This window comes from Canis lupus, chromosome 10, assembly GCF_003254725.2.
Source record: "Canis lupus dingo isolate Sandy chromosome 10, ASM325472v2, whole genome shotgun sequence".
In the NCBI taxonomy this organism is placed as follows: domain Eukaryota; kingdom Metazoa; phylum Chordata; class Mammalia; order Carnivora; family Canidae; genus Canis; species Canis lupus.
The window spans coordinates 31,736,694-31,757,266 of NC_064252.1; the positions used below are offsets into that span (position 1 = coordinate 31,736,694).

Below are 20,573 nucleotides of genomic sequence, written 5' to 3' on the forward strand. Positions count from 1 at the left end.
GGGGAATTCGGGGCGGGGGGTGGGGGTGGTGTAGGTCAGTAGCTAGCTATTCCCAAGGTCAACCTGGTCATACAGTGACCTCTGGGCCCTACCACCCCTGGAGCTTTAAACAGATCTACTGAAAGGCCACTGTGAGTGCATTCCTCACCATCACAATCAGAAAACACTAGAGATCAGCACCCCAACAAGATGACATCAAAACCAAACAAGCTCCAGAAGTGAGATTACAAATCAATCACATGAATGGTGGCCTGCTGTCAGTTGGCCAGCCCCTGCTGGGCCTTAGGGGAAATCTGTCACTCGGGCCACCCCGCCCTGGCAAGGTGGGGCGAGGTCCCGGAAGCGGGCCAACAGGATCAAAACGTGGTCTGAGTGGAGGGAACTGGCTGGGGGTCTCCCCAGGCCCGGGAATGAGTGAATTGATGGGGTCCCCAACAAAGGGAAGTGTTAATCTTTCATCATATTCTCCACCAATAATTCCTGGAGGAAGGAGAGAGCTAGGAGGAAAAGGCCTGGGGTGCCAGGGGCTGGGGCCAAAGGGGATGGGGTGGGGCGATGAAGGCGGGAACATCATGTGGCGCGCTCTCTGAGCTTCTTTTCTTTGTTTGTACCTCTTCCTGTACAGCTGTAGAAACACAAGAACGAGATACCGTAAGTGATCTGGATGTTTCCCCAAAGTTCCAATTTGCTTCCACTGCGCTATCTACACTTTCCTCTTCCCACACTACGAAGCAGACAAAGGAACCAGTGCACACGAGAGAACGGTTAGCAGTTTCCCTCCCCACGAGTAGGTAGGAGCTGGGCATACAAGGCCGAACCAACTGTTCTCTTCAACCACAGGGCAACCAAGCAACTGTGCCCATTTGGAGAAACACTGAGTGACCTGTACTGTAAAGGTTCTAATCCAGAGCTAACCAATACACGATTTTAGGTCAGCCTTTCCTGAACATGGAAAACATAAATATATGTTGAGAAATATCATGCCACAGAATATAAAGTTAAGTTACTGGGGGCAGGAGGAACAGCATTTAAGCTCACTTTTTCACCTAAATCATGTTCCATCTCAACTTAAACCACAACAAAAGAAAAATGCCAATTTCAGAGGCTGGCACATCTTCCTAAGGAGCAGTGCTGTGCACTGAGGATAGTCTGAGGACCCTCCAGCCCACGAGCCTCCCCGTTTCTCTCAGTCCCGTCAACGTCTTGTACGGCAGGCATCTGCACGTCAAACAACATTCATTCTTTTCACAATGTACTATTCTAATGACTTGAACAGCCAGACGAGTCCAGCACAGAAACTCAACTTAAAATTTTTTTGCAACAGAGAAAGATAGAATGTTTTTTATAAAATCAAGGTGAAAAACAATGCTGTGATAAGACTCCTTTTTCTTGAGTCTAAAAGTTAAAAACACCTTTACTGAAAATGAGCAACAAATAAAAACAGATTTCATTACATAACAAAAGTAATCAATATGCCCTTAATGTATTAACTCACTAGTTATTGCTGTGCTTATGTTAACATTAGCCTCGATATTAATACCTACTTCTTTCCAATCTGTGTCTCGAGCTCTAACAGTACCATCTATAAAGAAAAAAAAAAACAAAAAGATTTAAAATGCTTCATGCATCCAGCATTAAAGAGCAATTTTGCTTTTGTCCTAAGGAAACTGAAGCTTAGGATTCAGCACAGAAAGGAACATGAATCACTTGTTTACCACATCCTGCAGGACCTGCACCTCTTGCGCCTCACTCAAACCTCTCTTGCTGAAGGCACCAGTCACCGTTCTGTGCTCGTGGGAAGTCTGTGCAGGGGCACCCAGGGGACGTGGAGGAACATGAGCTGTCCCTGCCCCTCCCTGCCCCAGCAATCCCCTGCTGCGCCTCCTCCCCTGTCCCATCTGAGTGCAGCTGCTGCCTCTAATCCCGACTCTCTGTGACACCTACTGGGTGACAATCTCTGCCCATCGCAGCCCATCAGAACTACAGGGAAAGCGGACCTGAAGTTTCCTTCCATATCTGGGTATTTTCCCCCAATCAGAGAAGCATGATCCAGACAACTCAATATTTTTTAATATACTTATTTACTTGAAATATGTGAAATGAGGAAAAAGGAAACTCTTCAATTTAAGTCTAATGAAGAGTCTCCATAAAAGAGAGGCTTCCTGAGAAGCTATTACATGGGCATGGAAGGAAGATTTTATAAAAGTTCCAGTCCCATAACATGGTGGCCATAGGGAAATTCATTAGAAAATCTGAACCCTCGGCTTACAGACAAGCTTGTGGACCACAATCTGGAAATGAAATAGAGACTAACTGTATTTTTAACCTGAATTTGAATATGACATAAAAGGGCTTTTTTGCCTATTTTTTATCATAGCCTGGTTTTTTGGTTGGTTCCTCTATATACTCTGGTCATTCTTTTCATTCTTGACTATAATTATTTTTTTAAAATTTGAGATGACACTTGCTGCCTCCTAGAACAAAATGATACTCTGAACCCCGGACTCGGCATAAATAATGTCAAACAAGGACCTTAGGAATCAAGGGGGAGGACACGGAAAAACCAGGTCATTCACTTCTTACTTTTGAAGGGAAAAAAAGGTTTTTTAACAATCCAAATGATTCTACATAATATTCCTAGTACAAATAAGGAAGGGAATCTACCCGCCAGACTTTTACAGCTGCCAAGATGGTATGTTATACATAGCACCATCATTTGCATTTTCTTGATGTGAACCACAAATATTTTTTACATTGCAACACAATATATACCTATATATACGTATACTGAAGTAGAAATTTTTAACTATTTCATAAAATACATACTGATTTTTTTTTTTTAATGACCCATTACATCAATTTCATGACCCACCTCAGAGTCAAACCAGTTTTAAAAAACACTGATATGCAGAAAAGAAATACCAGTCAGGCTTCCAGGCTTCTATCTGGGAATCTTGATACACCAGGTAAAGGGCTTTTACATTTGGGGTAACATCTCCCCATCCCCAAGTTCCACTGTCATCACTGCTGCAAAGATCACCAGGTCCCCATAAATGAGATTACATGGAAATAAAGCTTCCCCAGCAACATGCCACAGGGAAGCAAGCAGGGCTCTCTTAACTTGTGCACAAGGTCACAACCATGGAAGTCATTTGGAAATGCGCCAGACCGCTAAGTCAGATACGGAGGATAGTCTAAAAAGAAAGACCAAACTTGAAATTTTTACTATCCTGAAATATTCTAGTTCATCTACTGGGCTATTTGTGTTATGGGGAACACACACACACACACCAAAAAAAAAAAAAAAAGTGAAGAATTTTCAGGATACAGGCAAAGTATACGAGGCTTAGAATCTTCCAATAAAGCTGTTAGGATTATTTGCAACTCTTTTTTTTTTTAAAAAAAAAGAACCTACAACTAAAAACTTTTAGCAAGCTAAATAACTATGGTAAGAGAGATTAGCATGTCATAACAATCACCTCGAAAATCCCTCAGATATAAACACCTCCAGAGCAGCTGGTCATTTGAAGCAATAAGGAGGTCACGACAAACCGCAGACAAAGAGAGAACAGAACGAACATCCAAAAGTCGGAAGATCCGCAGCTTCAGCTCCAATGGGAGGACCACCAACCCAAATACATCTGGCAGGTTCAGGGCTACAAGGAAAAAAGGAACAGGTATCACTGAGTAAAGAACATCTGGCTCTCCCCACATAGTTATTAACAAAGTTACCAACTTGTTCCTCAATTGGAGGGTAGTCTTCCTCACCCAAGTATGCAACACCTACAACAAACTTCAACCCCACAGCGACCAGATTGCTACTTCTAAGTCCCTTATTCCCTATTTTGGTGGAAAGACAATTTCCATATCTGTAAGATGGGTTAATAGTACTGTCTACTTCACTCAGTTGAAAATTAAATGTGTGAATACATGCAGAATTAGCAAGTACTATTATTTGAGGTCTAGCAGACTAGAAAAAAGGAAAGGAGATAAATTTCAGAAGCAAGCTAAGAAGGGAAAACAATAACAATAACATACTCCAGTCAAATGAAAATTATTATTAGAAAAAAAAAAAAAGAAAATTATTATTAGCTCCTTTAATAGATGTGATACTGTTCTCCACTAGCAAAGATAATCAAAATCAATAAAGGATTTTAAAATTCACATTTTTCTCTTCATCACCACCACCTAAAGACAATGACTGTGGTAACAACAATCTTGGCCCAGGCAACTGGAAACCTAAAATATTGCAATACACAGCAGATAAAAGCCACATATCTGTATAAATCTGAAGTTATTTTCCAGCTGAAGGATTGTGGTAGACTAGGATTCTCATTTTTCTAGCCTATAATTACACTTCCTCACCACACTGCCATCAGGCTCAGCCATTTTGACTGGTTTTGTCCAATGAAATAGGAGTGGAAGTGGCATACCACTTCCGAGCAAAAGCTTTAAGAACCAACACATGAAAAAAAAAATTAAAAAAAAAAAAAAAAAAAGAACCAACACATGGCTGGGCCACTGGCCCTCTTTTCCCTCTGCTACAAGAAGGACATATCCTGGAGGACTACTCCTGTGGCCACAGCTAACCCACACACAACAGGTACATGAGTGAGAAGAATAGGTATTTGCTTTAAGACACTGAGATTTTAAAATATTTTTGTATTACAACACAAATAAGAGCTAGCTAATATAAAAATTTTGAATGAATTCTAAATCTCACTAAAATAGCTTCATTATCTATAAAATGAAACTAAAATCTCCTTCAAAGTTGTTAGCATTAAATAAGAATGCATGTAAAATATCCAAAGTACCCATAGAGCCCAATAAATCATATTTAAAAACCTAATACCCAACTTACAGGCTATATATTATTTATGTGTTTACTGAACGAACACCTACGTAAGGACCAGACCCTGTGTTGGGCCATGAGAACACAAAAGTGGACAAGACCTGTTCCCTGCTCTCCAGGTATTTAAAAGCTCAAGTGGAAAAACCTCATATCGACAATATTGATACAGCAGAGGACAGGCTGCAATAAAGATGCACAAGATACTGAGGAGACACCAAGAGGGAGTAAAAACCACGTTAAGGAATTAACATTGAAGCTTATCGCTTCTCGGCCTTTTGGCTAAGATCAAGTGAAGCTTAGTTGTAAAAAAGCAGAATTTCACTAGAAGGAGAAAAGAGGCAGAGGAGAATTTCACTATGTCAGAGTCACAAGCAGAACATATAAGCTTTTCCTACTCTTTCTAGCTGTCTGACCTGTGATCTTTTATCATCTCTCACCTTGTCGGGTAAAAGCCAGAAGAGGATACACCAGCTGGTCTTTGAAGAGTCGAGAGAGCTTCTGAAGATCTTTGTATATCTTGGCTACATTTTCCCCTAGAAGATATATTTTTAATGAAAAAATCAAAACACAAAATCAAGTGGCAAAACTTGAAATGGTATCCTCTACTTCTGCCAAGCCAAAGTGGTAAATTTTCACAAATCATTCCTACATGAACAGATATGAACCAAAGTCTCTAGAAGAAGAAGAAATATATAGTGTGTGGCTCTGAAAACTAAATCTTAGATGTAAAGCTAAAAATCTCAGTTTCAAATAGCGCTGCAGGCAACTTATATAGCTCACAGGCTATAGTTATGGTAGGAAATATTGTGGGGTGTGAATTGTACACACAACACAATTTCCTGAGCACCTGGCTCAACTGCCCAGGTGCTAGGAGTGTACGGTGGGGGACCACTCTCCAGATTTCAGAAGGAGAACGGTATTTGTCACCTTGATGACCAGGTTGGCAACTGTGTCAAGCATTCTTCAAGCTCTCTCTCAACATAAGTAATTCTCCCTAAGTAAGAGACAAATACTCTGACCCCCATTTTAAAAACAGGACAAGATAATGAAAGCCTGTCCAAGGCCTTACAGTAAGTGGCAGAGCAGGGTACAAAATCTAAGTCTGGCTTCCACGCACCCATTTTAGCCACCTCACTGCTACTCCAGAGTGTGTGTCACAGGTCACCAGACCTGGCATCACCTGGAAACTGTTCAGCACTACTGAATCTCAAACCTATGTTTTCATAATCAGAATCTGCATTTTCATAAGATGCCCAGATGATTCACCTGTACACTGCATGGGAAACACTGCCAAATACCACTGAAGTCCCCATTGCGGTTCCACTTATTTGTACCAGGTATATAACCTTGAACTCTCTGGCCCACATTGGCTTGCTCACCTGTCTAAAGGAGACACCACCACTGCACTAAAGACTCGTTAAGATGTAAAGTGAAAAACAGATAATATGCTTGCTCCCTCCCCATTCTGTGACTAGCTCCTTCACTATCTCTAAGAAATAAACATTCCTTTTAATTTGATAATGAAACGAGAAAAGATACATAGCAAATCTCTAAATCTTCACTGCATGAACTACAATCTTGACTTGAAATAAAATGTCAAGATGTTTTAAAAAATCAATTTGGTTTATCGCCTTTATTCATGTGTGAAAACTGACCTTTTTAAACAAGTTTTTCCTTCAGTTATTTATTATAAAAGTAATTGGGAACTTACAAATAAGTATATATGAAGTACCCTATTATAAACCACAATAAAAAGTAATTAAAATGACTTGTCAGATGAGCAGCGCTATATAACCTTACCCAACATTAAAGTACTATATTAAAAATATTTAATTAATACAGTCCATAACCTACTGTAATAGAACAGTATTAATTTTCTTCTTCCCCTTCACTTCCTGTCTCTTTAACAGAAACCAGATAAGAAATATGGATCTGAACTACATTCCTATAAAAGTTTTCTTTAAAAATAGGCTCAGGAGTCAAATCTATTCCAATCTTGAATTCCACCATTTATTAGCTCTATGACCTTGAAGTAATTTAACCTCCTCTAGACATGTCTGCTAATCTGTAAAATGCACATAATAACCTCTGCTATTGTGGAGTGTAGAGTATTTCTACTCTCAAAGCAGGTCCTCCCTAGTGTGAAAGGAATATAGGGTTGTGGCCAAGGAATTTCAAGTTTTTCTGGTCCCAAAGGTAAGACCATCTTCAGAGCTTTATCAGTCTAGTTTATACATCTCCAACAGGGGCAGCATCATGCACAATGGGACAAGAACTGGTTCTTAAAGGGCAAACAAAACAAAACAAAAGCCCTAGCTCTACCATTGGTTTGACCTTCCAAAGGACCACAGTACACAAATGAAAATACACTCTATCTATGGTATTAAAATTTGGAAGAGAATAGATGGAGGATGAATTTTCTACAAAAGCTCCTCAGGGAATTGATCATGAAAAGAGGGCTGAGAAAACACTGGTCTAGTGTGATGTTACATGTTCAGAGACCATTATAAACATGTATCTGCCCATCCCCTTTTCCCATCAGTTGGGGTTCATGGAGATTCATGGAACTCATGGCCCGAAGTCCCCAAGGAACCAACAAAAGTAAGTCTCTAGGCCTTCAAAGCAAAGACCTAGATCTAGGCAGCCTTCTCTCAAGGACACCGCTGTTACTGCCACCACCACAGGGCACCACCCTATGCCACATCTGGATTTTAAAACCCTCTTAAATTTACTAGGAGAATGAAATGGAATTGCATCTGTCAAGGCACAGGTCCAGCACAAAACGAGCACTTAAAGATGTGAGTTTCCCTCTCATGTCCTCTCCTTCAACTGCCTACCTGCGTCTCATACTTGGATTTAACTGAAAAAACAAAACTTGTCTCTGCATTTATTAATAATCTTATAGGATACAAGCAAAACCGTGCCTAGAATGGCAACTTCTCGTAAAGTTCCAATCTGATCAAACAGCAACCAAATCTATGCTGGTTTAAGCCAACATTCTGAGTAGTTTTTCCTCCAATAATCTTCACTAATGATGGTGCATTGCACAGCTTCCACAAAACACAGATCCTCTCCATATTGGTTAAATATGATGCTGGAAAAATCCAAAGATTAATTCAGAAATTAGAATATCAGCATAGTGTGGGATGAATTACATACTTCTGTCATTCCATAATGGCAATATAAATATAACCCAGCACTCCAAGACTCTAAGAAAAGCAGGAAAGAGATACTCTGCAACATGTCTTAAATTTGCTTTAATCTCATTCAGAAAGTTTCAATCTCTCAGACATTTCCTTTCAGGTGTTCTAAAGTGAGCATCTCAAAGCTTCATCCCCAAAGTTCAATCATGCTTTTCTTACCTGGTTCTGCTCTGCAAATAAATGATTCTGGCAGCAGCTGCAATCTTTTCACACTTCTGAGCTCAGTGTTGATCTTTAGAGTAGCTGTAAATAAGGAAAAGAGAGACACACAATTCTTTTCAGTTCATTAATGGCCTTCATGTTTTAGCATGGGTTTGCATTTCCCTGTCCCAACATACAAAGGACACGTTACAGAAAACAAAGTGCTCTATGTTTATTTCCTTCCCTCACAGCAAAGTGTAAAGCTGCCATCACATCAAGTAAAATCACTCTAAAACACCTTTAAAAACTAAAGTATGGGGAAGCCTGGGTGGCTCAGCAGTTGAGTGCCTGTGTTCAGCCAAGGGCGTGATCCTGGAGTCCCAGGATCAAGTCTCACATCGGGCTCCCTGCATGGAGCCTGCTTCTCCCTCTGCCTGTGTCTCTGCCTCTCTCTCTCTCTCTCTGTCTCTCATGAATAAAATCTTAAAAAAAAAAAAAAACTAAAGTATGCACCCTTTATATAAAACCCAATAGGTATTACCAATAGCACCTTATTAGTAACTTAAAGATATACAGCAAGGTTAGTAAGAGGCAGTGAAACCATAATAAATCCATTACTTCTAACAAAGTCACTAAAAACTCCACTTATTTTTTTATTTAACCCTTGGCAATGAATCTTTCCTTGTTTATTAAAAGAATCCTGCTAGGTTTTCACATCATCTTTCTAGACCCAAAGGACCAATCTTCTTGACATCACCAGAGGGTTCAAACATTAATCATATATACAAAGGCGCACTTCATCTCATTCCATGAAAGGCCAGTGATGTGCTTATGCACATGTGCCCTGAGCAGGAGGTCTTGGGTGAAGGAAAGACTTATGGACACACTGCTCCTTTTCAAAGAATCAAGTCTGGAGTGGCTGGCTGCCACACAAGTCTACAAGTAGCTGATGTGCCAAGAACAGTAAAAGAACAAGATAACAGAAACTAAGAAGCCATGGAGAGATCTAGCAGCCATTCTCTTTATGTTACAGATTCTGACACCAGTGAAGAGAGGCTATTATCCACGATGTTAAAGTGCTTTTCTAAGAAACAGAAGCAAAAATGAGCATGAGCACCTCCTATGTACTGCTGGGTAGCTTCAGCCTTGCAGTTATGATGGGATGGAGCAGAACGACGGGGAAGCAGAAACTACTGATGTTCCGTGTTAAGAACTCCCAGTGGGAAGTTTCACTTGCTCACTGTGATGAACACTGAGGAGACAGAACTAGTCCTCCTGCCACTGGAAAGTCACATCCTGACAAATGGGGATACCACCAAAGCTGTTAAAGCTGTTCAAATCTGAGACTTGAAAGGAACATTTCAAAGAATCTAGTTAGTGATTAAAGGGAAGTAGCAGAAATCACATCACGAGGAACCTGGAACTATCTTTCATTTCAAAGATCAAGACAGTGTAGGATGATGGTTTTCAAAATAAATTTTTGCAGAACAAACATTTTTCAAACAAAATTTTACAAGAGACCTCAATAAATGTAACAGACAAACATGGTGCTGCTCCAGGTTCAAGTGGCAATACGGGGTCTCCTAAGCCGCCTCCTCCACCTCAGCAGAACCAGTAGCTGCTGAGACTAGGGGCTAAGGTGTATGGAAGCAACTGCCTTTGCTCCATGAAAGGTGAGCTCTCCTGGAAAATTGAAAATGCAGTCATTCCAATCTCACCATACTATCTTATCCAGCTAAGGGGATAAACCTTAAAAATCAAAGCAGAGCAGAAAAAAAAAAAAAAAAAAAAGGCAGAGCAGAAAGGAAAGATTCCAGTCACTCCGCTAGCTCTCCAGAATGTGTGATTATGGGCTCGTTCCACAGATCATGGGTAGATAGAGACTTCTGATGGCTTCGAGCTAAAATGAAATACAAAAATGGAATGCAAAGCAATCCCTGTGAAACTGCCAATATAAAAGAAAACTACACAAAGCAACTACTCAGAGTGACCTTCCTGATGGCGCGGGTGTGGGGGACAAGCGCACACACACTAAGGCAGTGCTTAGCTGTGTTTGTAAGCATCACTGTTCAGAGACAGGATCAAAAGTGATCCCCACTCAATCACCTCTTACCACCTCTCAGCTCCAGACCTCGGTCAAAAAAATAAACATAAAGTCATCCACAGGCAGACAGAGCCCATATGTAATAGATCATCTCACTCCAATGATTACAACACCCCCTGAAGCAAAAGCATCACAAGGGTAAGATAGCTGAAGGGCATGGCTGCCCTGGGAGAGAAGTCTGCCGGACTGAACATCAACCCATGTATCCTATGACCTTTCAGACTCGTGTTATCAGCGGCCTAGGGATTAAGAGACAAGAAAAACTCAACTAGATCACGACAGCCAGTCACTGAAGCAGCCGGAAGATGTCTGGAGAGGAACAGGTAGGTCAGCTCTGTAAACTGACAACTGTGGCCGTGCCATCCAATTACCATTTATGACAATCAGCGTTCCCAAAGGCACACAGGTGAGAGCAGCAGAGCCGCCCTCGCAGAGAGGATGCGTGTACTGCAGCTTATACACACCACCTGACTTCCAGTTCTCAGGCATGGACAGAGCTTTAGCCTCAGTCCCCTGGGGAATGAAATGAAAGAAACAAATAATGAGGAAAAGTATTACTCTCATAAAGACTAAAAATCCAAGAGGCCCCTAACTTGTCTGGAAATAAGCATTCCATACAGTCCCCTTAAATAAAGTTTGTCAAATCATTACTATCGTTAGTAAAATTTTGATAGAAAAATGAGACAGGGATTGATTTCTCTCTTTAAAGACTCACATCTCTGCCCAGCAAAGCCCTATCATTATTCAAGACCTACAGCTCAAAGATCATTTTGTGAGGCCTTAAAAAAAAAAATCCTGTTTGTCATTCTCTTCTACACCCTAACATTCTGTTCATACTCCTATTGCTACACACTTCTATTATGTTAGAATACATCATATTTTTCTTTTTATTTGTTTCTCTCCCCCGCTTACAGACTCCTTATATCCTGATTTCCCAGCTCAGAGCACTGCATGCTGCGGGTGTTCAATGATCACTGAATTGCTCTACAGCTCTGTTACTCATAACATGGCCCACAGACCAGCAGCATCACTACTGTGTGGGCATATGCAGAGGCTCAGGCTTTATCCTAGACTTACTACATCAGAATATGCATTAGTAAGATCCCCAGATATCCTCAGGCACACCGAGACGCTCTGTTCTCCTCCATGACTCTCTGGCATCCCAAATACACAGATATCTGTCCTAGAATTTAACCAATATAGTATGACAGATTGTAGACTGCCTCTCTCCCCCACTCCTGGACTACAAGCAACCTGAGAGCAGGGACAAAAGCACTGCATCTGTCACTGGAGATACTTACCAAATGGAAAATGAATGAATGAATGAATGAATGATGAATGAATGAATGAGAGAAAGAAAGAAAGAAAGAAAGAAAGAAAGAAAGAAAGAAAGAAAGAAAGAAAGAAAGAAAGTCCCTCTCCCTCAATGAATCTTACTAGATTACTGGCAATTCAAAGCCATTAACATCAGAAATAACTCAGTGAGCCATCCATGTACACATGCCCATCCCACAGTCTTGACCCACAGTTTTACTACGTTATCCTACATCATCTTTTGTCTTTAATACAGAACTCTAGAATACCACAGTACCCCAGTGATGTTTATTAATACACCACCATTCCCAATGGGAAACCCTAATAAGACATTTGATTTCTGCTCATAGTCTCACCTGAGGTATGTAACCTGACTCCAACATGAGAAGATGTATCGATATTATCAAGGCATCATTGGGATTAGAGCAGTCAGCTGACTGATACAGGATCTCTAATGAATGTGGCACTTGCCCTTCCACCGATTCACTGCAGAGCATCGGTTCCAAGGGAAAGACACCTGTGCCCTCTTCCATATCCACAACATCTTGAACTGACCCAGCTTCAAAATTCTGACTAGGTCCCGACTGAAAAAGATAACAAAAAGTATGAATTCATTAAATAGACTTTTATTTTTACACAGTTTACATTGTATCCTAAAGTGAACTCAAATGAGTACTCAAAGTCAAAGCACATTATTAGTTTCAGAAATGGGACACATTTTAAGTGAGCCCTCCTAATTATGAGCCAGCAATCTACTCCTCCATCTTGAATTCCCTATCTCCATTAATTCTGGCCAGTATGCCAAAACCTGGAAATCAACCTAGCCTTCTCCCTCCACCATACTAAACTCCACCTCCCACGTGACTGGTCTTCAAAGTTCCACTGAATCAACCTCCTAAACATCCCTAGAATCTGCCCAACTATTCCCCAATGGTACTTAAGACTCTACCTCCTGGCTTCCAGCAGCAGCCTCCCCAAGTATCCCCGACTCCACTTGGTTTTCCAACATATTCCACCCACTGCTGCCAGAGTTTTTGACAATTAAGAATCCAACTATGTCGCATGTCCCAGCTTAAAATTTCCCAGTATTTCCCCAATGCAGACAGCAGCATTTCCCGAAATTGTGCCTTGGAATGTAGCCCTAGATGTCCTCAGGAAAAGAGTTCTATAATCAACTAGGTTTGGAAACTGCTACATGCTACAGCACTGAACCTCACCCTCCATATTCACAAAATACACAGTGGCATTACAGAGCTCTGACAAGTCCAATCCCAATAATGTGTGCATCATACTTAGCCAAGAACCACCACACTCCTTCCTCAATGCTCAGCATCCCCATAACACCTTCACAGACAACATGTTGACCAAACACAGGCCTAGAAAACGAAGTCCAAACTGCTAAACCTCCTTAGCATACAAGGCCTTTTATCACTTCATCAGGTCCCTGCTCTGTCAAGCCCACTTCCTGCCAGTCCCTTCCTCTGCAAAAGAGGTAGTACAGACTACCAACCTGCCTTGCAAACGCCTTAACTACTGCACACTGCATTGCACTTTCCTGATCACACATCTACATCCCACCAGGACTGCAAGCTTAGAAAGGAACAGACTACATGTCACCCACTTTTGCAGTCCCAGTACAGTATCTGGCACATAGTAGGTGCTTAACAAATGCTTGCTGCACCAATGTTAAGGACAATATCTTACAATTTCCTAAAGGTTTTGTTTTCAGTGTCTTCTCATTTGCACCATACAAAAATTCTATAAAACAGGCAAGTCAGCTGATGCCTTTTTAAACATGTTTCAATGGTGACTCAGATTTAAAAACAGAATCAAGGTTACCAGCTAATAAAAACCTGAAATCAACCAAGATCTCCAGATTGGCAGTTCAGGCTTTCAGACACAATATGCTGCTTCAGTAAGACTGTTACCTATATTAATTTTGCTCAGATTTGTTTCTTACTCATGTGCTCCAACTTGATATAAAACACATGTATCTTCTCTTTAAGTTCATATTTCCATTAAAGAAGGGGCAGAGGAAATTAAAATTATGTAGGATTAACGAAAGGGTGGCTAAATTTATAGGAGCAAGAGGCTGGTCTTCTGAAATCCCTGAGGACCTAACCCTTACTGGCTTATGGAAAAGCTTAAAATTCATTTGTTAAAACCTAGAGGCCAATGAGAATTTGCACTACCCAGAAAGGAAGCTCTATCATATTTCTGATAGAAACTACCTATTAAAACCATTTAACACTTAAATTATGAAGTATGTAAGCTCTTTGCTTCTTACTTACCTACTCTACCTAACTTTTGGCTATTTGCTACTTACTGACAGTTGTGTAGGAGACAATATATGTGGAAAAAATACTAAAAAAGAGTTACTATAAACTAATAATGCCATGGGAGGAAGATATCAGAATCCCCTGGTGGACTTATCAAACCTTACTCCCTCTCCATGAGAACCACTGACATTCTGAGCCATTCTGATATGAATATTTATCATATTCTTCATGCATGTGGAATGGGAGAAAAATGTTCAACACCACCTCTCTAAACAGATCATTTGTCATGTTATTTACAAATGATAGAACAAGTGATTAAAATTAAGTTTAGGGTTAACATTAGGGTCTGATACCAGGCTATCCCTTTCTCCATTAAAGACTCAACAAATACTAAGAGAATCCCCAAATGTATGAAATAAGAAAATTAATTTACACTTAATTAAAAGAGTAAAACTTTCCTATTGCTTCTAGTTTTACCTATTTTCCTTTACTAATACTTCATTCTACAATTAGCAGATCTCTGTTTCAAGCACTTAATGTATACTTATGAGATTTCAAACTCACCTTCCACACTAAGATTTTACAGTCACCCTATACAAGTCTTAGAATACAAAACATGCTTTTAGAATTGAAATGACTAACCTGAAGCAACATTAATTTCTCAAAATTTTCCAAAAGGAAACTAGTAAAATAAATGTCACAGTGAAAAGTTCTTACAGGACATTTTACAAGTACACAAAGGTAAAAGGAATGGACCCTTCTACTAGAATATCTGAATGAGTTTATCAGCAAAGAAGATTTAGAAATTTAATTTAAATATGTGCCTAAATATTCTATTACTTATTCCCTAGATTCCCTCCATGAACAGAAAAATGGATACATAATAAATTTTTTTAAAAAATCATAAAAACATTTTGAGCCTTATAAAGACTTCTTAAATCATTTAATCTCTCTGGATACATTATTAAAAATCTCTGAGACACCTGAATCAGTTAAATGTCTCTTGATTTTGACTCAGGTCATGATCTCAGGGTCACAAGATCGAGCTCTACACTGGGCTCCACACTAGCTAGGCATGGAGCCTGCTTATTAAGATTCTCTTTCCCTCTTCCTCTGCCCCTCCCTGCCCCTGCTTCAGCGTGCGCAGTCTCTTAAAAAAAGAAAAAAATCTTGACATAGATGATTTTCATACTTTACCAATCTTTTAAAAAGTGTTTCTTAATATCTGTCCTGTACTTAATGCCACGACAGCACAATGCATACTTATACTCACAAATGTTTAAGGTCTGAAAGAAAGAAACTAAGCTGAAGTGATAAGTATACACAAAAAAACAATGAACACAACAGCACAGTCTTAAAAACTAAATAATACATGTGATCCAGAAATAAAAAGCTTTGAAATCAATTGCCTCGTAAGCACCAAGGCAATAAGGATCATCAATACAAAGAAATGAGACAGTCCCTGGGCTGTGGCTGGCAGGACCTTGGAAGATGGGCAGAGACAGGAGAGGGAGGAAAGGCCATGCATTCCCAGCTGGGGGATAGCAAGAGCAAAGGCATGAAACAGTGGGTAGGCTCTGTGTGTGTGTGTGTGTGTGTGTGTGTGTGTGCGCGCGCCAGTGAGAACATATGAATGTGCTGGCTGGTACAGGGAAACTGATAAAGGAGTCTGACTGGAGATGATAGTTCACTGGCGGGAAGAACACAAACTAGCCCCAAAAAACCTTAAAAGCTGGGTACAGGAAGAGAGGCAACATTTTCCTCCTAAGATGATAGGGTTAAACACAGACAGGTCTTTTTCAGCTCAAAAATTATAAGCACAGGTAGAATCAGTGACATAGTTACGGGACAAGCAAGGGAACCACATAATCAAAACTGTGCAGGGAAAACTTGAACACAAAAAGCAGACTGAAGGACAGACATTGGAAGCCTGGAATGGAAAGGAAAAACTGACATGGCTTGTTAAGAGGTTGGATATAAAGCATCAAAAATCACTCCAGGGTTTTAAACTCAAGGAAAACAGTGGTGCCACTGACAGAATGGCTGGTTTGAGAAGAGAACATTAGTTCATATTTCCAAATTGATGTTGGCACAAATGGTGAGACAGCAGCGCTTAAAATCCAGGTAATAAATGTCCTGCAAATAATTTGGAAATAACTGGACTCTAGATAGCCTGAACGAGTAGAGCAGACAAGAGTGGTGAGGCTGGGAATCACAAGCTCATAGGCAGCAACAGGAGCCAAGGGACAACTTATCTGAAGGAGAAAAGGTCTGAACGAAATAAACAGGTAAAAACTGGGTTCTCTCGAATGGCAGTCAAGTAATGGTCCAGGCATTTAGCAGTTTAAAAAATTTCTACAAGACTATAATCTACAATCTACTACTAATAATTATCCTGACTGATACAGAATCCAACTGAGGTATTCAAGTATGCTTTGTCAACCACCTCATTTCTCATTTTGCTATTAATACCTACCATATTGTCCTCATTCCAGACATCAGTTTGGGCTGCCTGTCCTTGGAATGAATTACTGGGCTGTTCATTCTGTATGCTGGACCCATTGGAGCTGGCGGCCAAAGAGGGTGGGTCATTATTCTGGAGTGAGGAATGCTCTGAATCTGTGGATGAAGGTAAGTTAGGTGCTGGAATGGCATCTTCAAGAATCAAACATATCAAGTCCCCAGAAACAATCCCATATGAAGCCAAGGTCTCTTCATCTCCAGTGAGGGCATCCTTGTTGTTCAATGTGATTGCAAACCGGGTATCAGAACTGCCAAGAAAGATGGATAAGGATAGTAAGAGCTACCTACCATTACCTGGGAACATACGTAAGGTACATGTTATGATCCTAGGAGAATAAAATAATGAAAACAAAAATAAAAGCTTTATTCATGGGTTTACAAAACCCATGAAGCCAAAGCTTTACAAAAAACTATCAAAATTATTTGTTCTTAGCACCACATTCCCTGGGTTATAGATCTCTAATGGCTACAATTCTAGCCTGGGGGACACAATATGGTAATTCTCTATCAGTAATCCATCCATGTTCTCATCAATTCTAACATACATATTTTACATCTTTTGTAATTATGCTATCTTCAAAACAGGGATGCTTCTTAAAATTGATGACAAAAAAAAAATTGATGACACATCACAACTTAATTGCCAGCATTTTCCCCTTTAGCATTACATAAAACAACATAAATCTTAAGATTGACAGCAGCTTAAGATTCAGTCAATGAAATATAGCCCTTTTAAAATACAAATCACGTCATTCCTCTGCTGAAAATCCTCCAAGGGCTTCTATTTTGAAACCGGAACAGAATCTTTAACATGGCCTTCGACACTTAACATTTGACCCTTCCCCAGTGCTCCTACCACATCCACTCCATCCCCTCAGTTACTGTTCTCTGCCAATATAAGCTTTCTATCCCTTCTTCAAAACAAATCAACCTCACTGCAGCCTCTGGTCCTCAGCATTTGCTCTTCCAGATCTTCAAAGGACTGACTCTCATCATTCCAGTAATTCAAATACCACCTCTTCTGATATTCCTTCCACCTAGCCTCCATCACTCTATTCCACTCTGTTTCAGTTTTATTTTAACATCACTGTTTAAAAATTCCCTATTTATCATCTCTTCTCCACCCCCACCACTAGAATTTAAGTTTTTCATAAGGTCGTTATCTGTCCAGTTCAAAACTGTATCTCCCGCTCTTGGCAAGTAAAAGTATTTGTGGAATAAATGCGACCAACAGGGCACCTGGGTGGCGCAGTGGTTGAGCATCTGCCTTTGGCTAGGATCGTGATCCTGGGGTCTTGGGATCAAGTCTCTCATCAGGCTCCCCATAGGGAACCTGCTTCTCCCTCTGTATGTGTCTCTGTCTCTCTCTCTCATGAACAAACAGATAAAATCCTCAAAAAAAAAAAAAAAAAAACAACAACAACAACAACAAAAACCTGCAACCAACAAACATCAGTTGGTAAGATGGAAATGAAACTGAAATAAGGGCTCCCTAGTCAATGTATTTACAGGACAGTCAGCTATGTCTCTTCCAAAACACTAGACCCATGTCCAAGATAAATACTAACAATCACAAAAACATGAGAATATAGAGGACCGAGTATAAATGCATCCCTCCCACTGTTAAGTACAAGGTCGCCTTTGTTACTGATAACGTTATGTATGATGTCTTTTATAATGACAACAGCACAAATCCCAAAGTCCACTGCTAAACAGGAGCTCAAATTAGCCTGAAACAAACTCTCCTCCCTTCCACATCATAGGCTCTCTGATTTGAGAGAATATCCATCATTTCATCACATAGTGGTGCGGAGTAATTAACAAATCGCTGCACATTTTATAAGACACTTAGACTCAGCAATGCTAACTTCATTAACTTTTTGAGAGGTTAACCAAGGATTTGAAAATCATGTTCTGTTTATTCTTGCAATGCTGCATTTTCAAAAGTACGCAAAATAATTCATTTTCTTTCACATGTAAAAACACTTTTTCTTACCAATTAAAGTGTCTTTGGTAGAGAAATTACTAAAATTTTAGAAACTACTCCTGCTTATTAGGAAATAAATAGCTATGCTTCTGTTTTCAAACCCATGAATAAATACTGAAGATGCCCCCCAAAAAAACACTATCCCAAGAGAAAAATGTCTCATATGAACTATGTGTTTATGGATCATCTGTCACAGCAAAAGGTTTTTTTTTTTTTTTCAAACAATGTCAATACAATGTTCATCCAAACAACCACCTGTAGAAAAGCTAAAGAACCATATAATTAATAAAAATGCTGGACTTCCCTCCCCATTTAGGAAAAGGGAAGAGCTACTTCTAAAGTAACACATAACTTTCCAGTGGAGGGGTTAAAAACTGAAAAAATTCAAATTCATCAGAAAATGCTATCTTAGAAACACCAGGCCTTTAAAAAATATTCATGTCAGACCCAGATCCACTTGCTCAGTGAAGACACTTAAAAAATAATAGTGTCCTACCGTTGTATTTTAGAACTACCCATTTATTATAAAGTGAACATATTTTCAGAAGAATGAATTTACTTTCAGAAGCTGAAGCTTACATTCCTTCCAGTTAACCAGCCTCAACTATAAAAACAAACCCAAAGGAGAAACTAACTTGGGCTCTTAAACAGTCCTTTCAGGAGTGCCCTTAATTAAAAAAAAAAATATTAATGAAATACACATACATACATATGAAAAAATATTTTAAAAAGAAGGTCCTTTTGAGATTTCTGGTGGGGTGATGACATTAACATACAAAATGCTTAGGCTTACCACCAGGAAATAACAATAGGCGTGTCACTTAATACAACACTCAACAGTTCAAATCTCATTTTTGATTTGGAGAAAAAACAGGCTTACTTTTAATACAGTAAATGAAAATGAAAAATGAAAGGTGACAAGTTCATAACATGGCCTCATTTTATTCTATTCCCTAAAAATAAAGTCAAAATCTATAAAAGTCTCAGAAAAAGGACCCACTTAGGGGCACCTGGGGCGGGGGGGGGGGGGGGCTCAGCGGTTGGCGTCTGCCTTTGGCCCAGCTGGTGATCTCGGGGTGCCCGGATCAGTACCGCACCCGGCTCCCCGCAGGGACCCTGCTTCTCCCTCTGCCTGCGTCTCATGAATAAATAAAATCTTAAAAAAAAAAAATCCGCTTAATTAACAGAAAGGTTTCCTTTTGAAGAATTCACCTAGAAAGCCCCAGCGACTACCCTTGTTTCCTCAGCACGCTCAAACGCCCAATTCGCTCGCTCAGTTCGCGAAGAGGCCCACCCCTAGCTTTGTCCCTCGGCCCCCAGACCGTCATCCCCGGAAAACACTCGGTGGAAACGAAGTCTCATTTGCAGCCCCATTAAATTAATAGCGGATTCCGGTCCTTGATTTCTCAACGTCACTGCCCCCAAACTGCAAGCCCTCCAGGGTCACCCCAAGACCCACGTTTACCTTAGTTTTAGCAAAAAAGCAACAGCTCGGCCGGGGAACCAGAAGCACCGCAGCACCCACACCCTGAACCGGGTCCCGCCGCGGGCCGCGCACCGCCCGGCGCAGCCTCCAGCCCGCTCACGGCGGCCTCGGAGCGCGGGCCGGTCCCTAACTTCTGGAACTTTCCCGACGTGTTCCCCGGAACCCTGCGACCGCCGGGGACGGTGACCTGCGACCCCACCGAGCCCGGGAAAGTCCCCCCGGAGCCGAACCCCCGCGCCCGCCCCGGCCGGTCCCCGGCTTCCCCTGCGGCAGAAACGAAGGCGACGGCTCACCCTGCAGGGGGACCGGGTCCCCGGGACGCCGGGCCATGTCGGCCGCAAGCCGGGGGCCGCCGAGCCGCAGCGCTAGCGCCCGCGCCGCCCGGGCCTCCGCGCGTCACAGTCCCGGGGCCCTACCCCCGCCGCCCCGCCGCCCCGCCGCCCCGCCTCACGTGACCGCCCGCAGCAGGCGGGGAGCCCCCCGCGCCCCCCCGCGCCCCGCCCGGCCGCCTACCCGAAGCCCCAGGAGGGCAGCAGGGCCTGGCTCAGGTGCGCGCGCAGCTGGCCCAGCGTCGGCTCGGCGTCGGGCAGATCCAGCGGCCAGGTCCGCTTCTGGAGCCGCACCCGCAGCTTCATGGCGGCGGCCGGAGGCCCGGGGGCCCGGGGGGGGCGGGGGCGACTACCG

The 20,573-nt window shown here is 41.4% G+C and overlaps 1 protein-coding gene across 2 annotated transcripts; it reads right to left on the reverse strand.

The window, feature by feature from the left end:
- On the reverse strand, positions 1 to 20,538 carry FBXO7 (F-box protein 7). 2 transcript variants are annotated; one of them, XM_025461515.3, is made up of 9 exons: positions 20,403 to 20,538; positions 16,370 to 16,664; positions 11,971 to 12,198; positions 10,672 to 10,813; positions 8,215 to 8,298; positions 5,290 to 5,385; positions 3,480 to 3,656; positions 1,545 to 1,582; positions 1 to 625 (listed from the first exon to the last, which is right to left on the reverse strand). In XM_025461515.3, exons 1-9 carry the CDS (start codon positions 20,522 to 20,524, stop codon positions 236 to 238), a joined length of 1,572 nt encoding a protein of 523 aa, XP_025317300.1. In that variant the 5' UTR covers positions 20,525 to 20,538; the 3' UTR covers positions 1 to 235. The 2 variants fall into 2 exon arrangements, with proteins under 2 accessions (XP_025317300.1, XP_025317306.1); XM_025461521.3 differs by lacking the exon at positions 20,403 to 20,538 and adding an exon at positions 20,183 to 20,327 and having other exon boundaries at positions 16,370 to 16,512.
- Between the last annotated feature and the right edge of the window lie 35 nt (positions 20,539 to 20,573).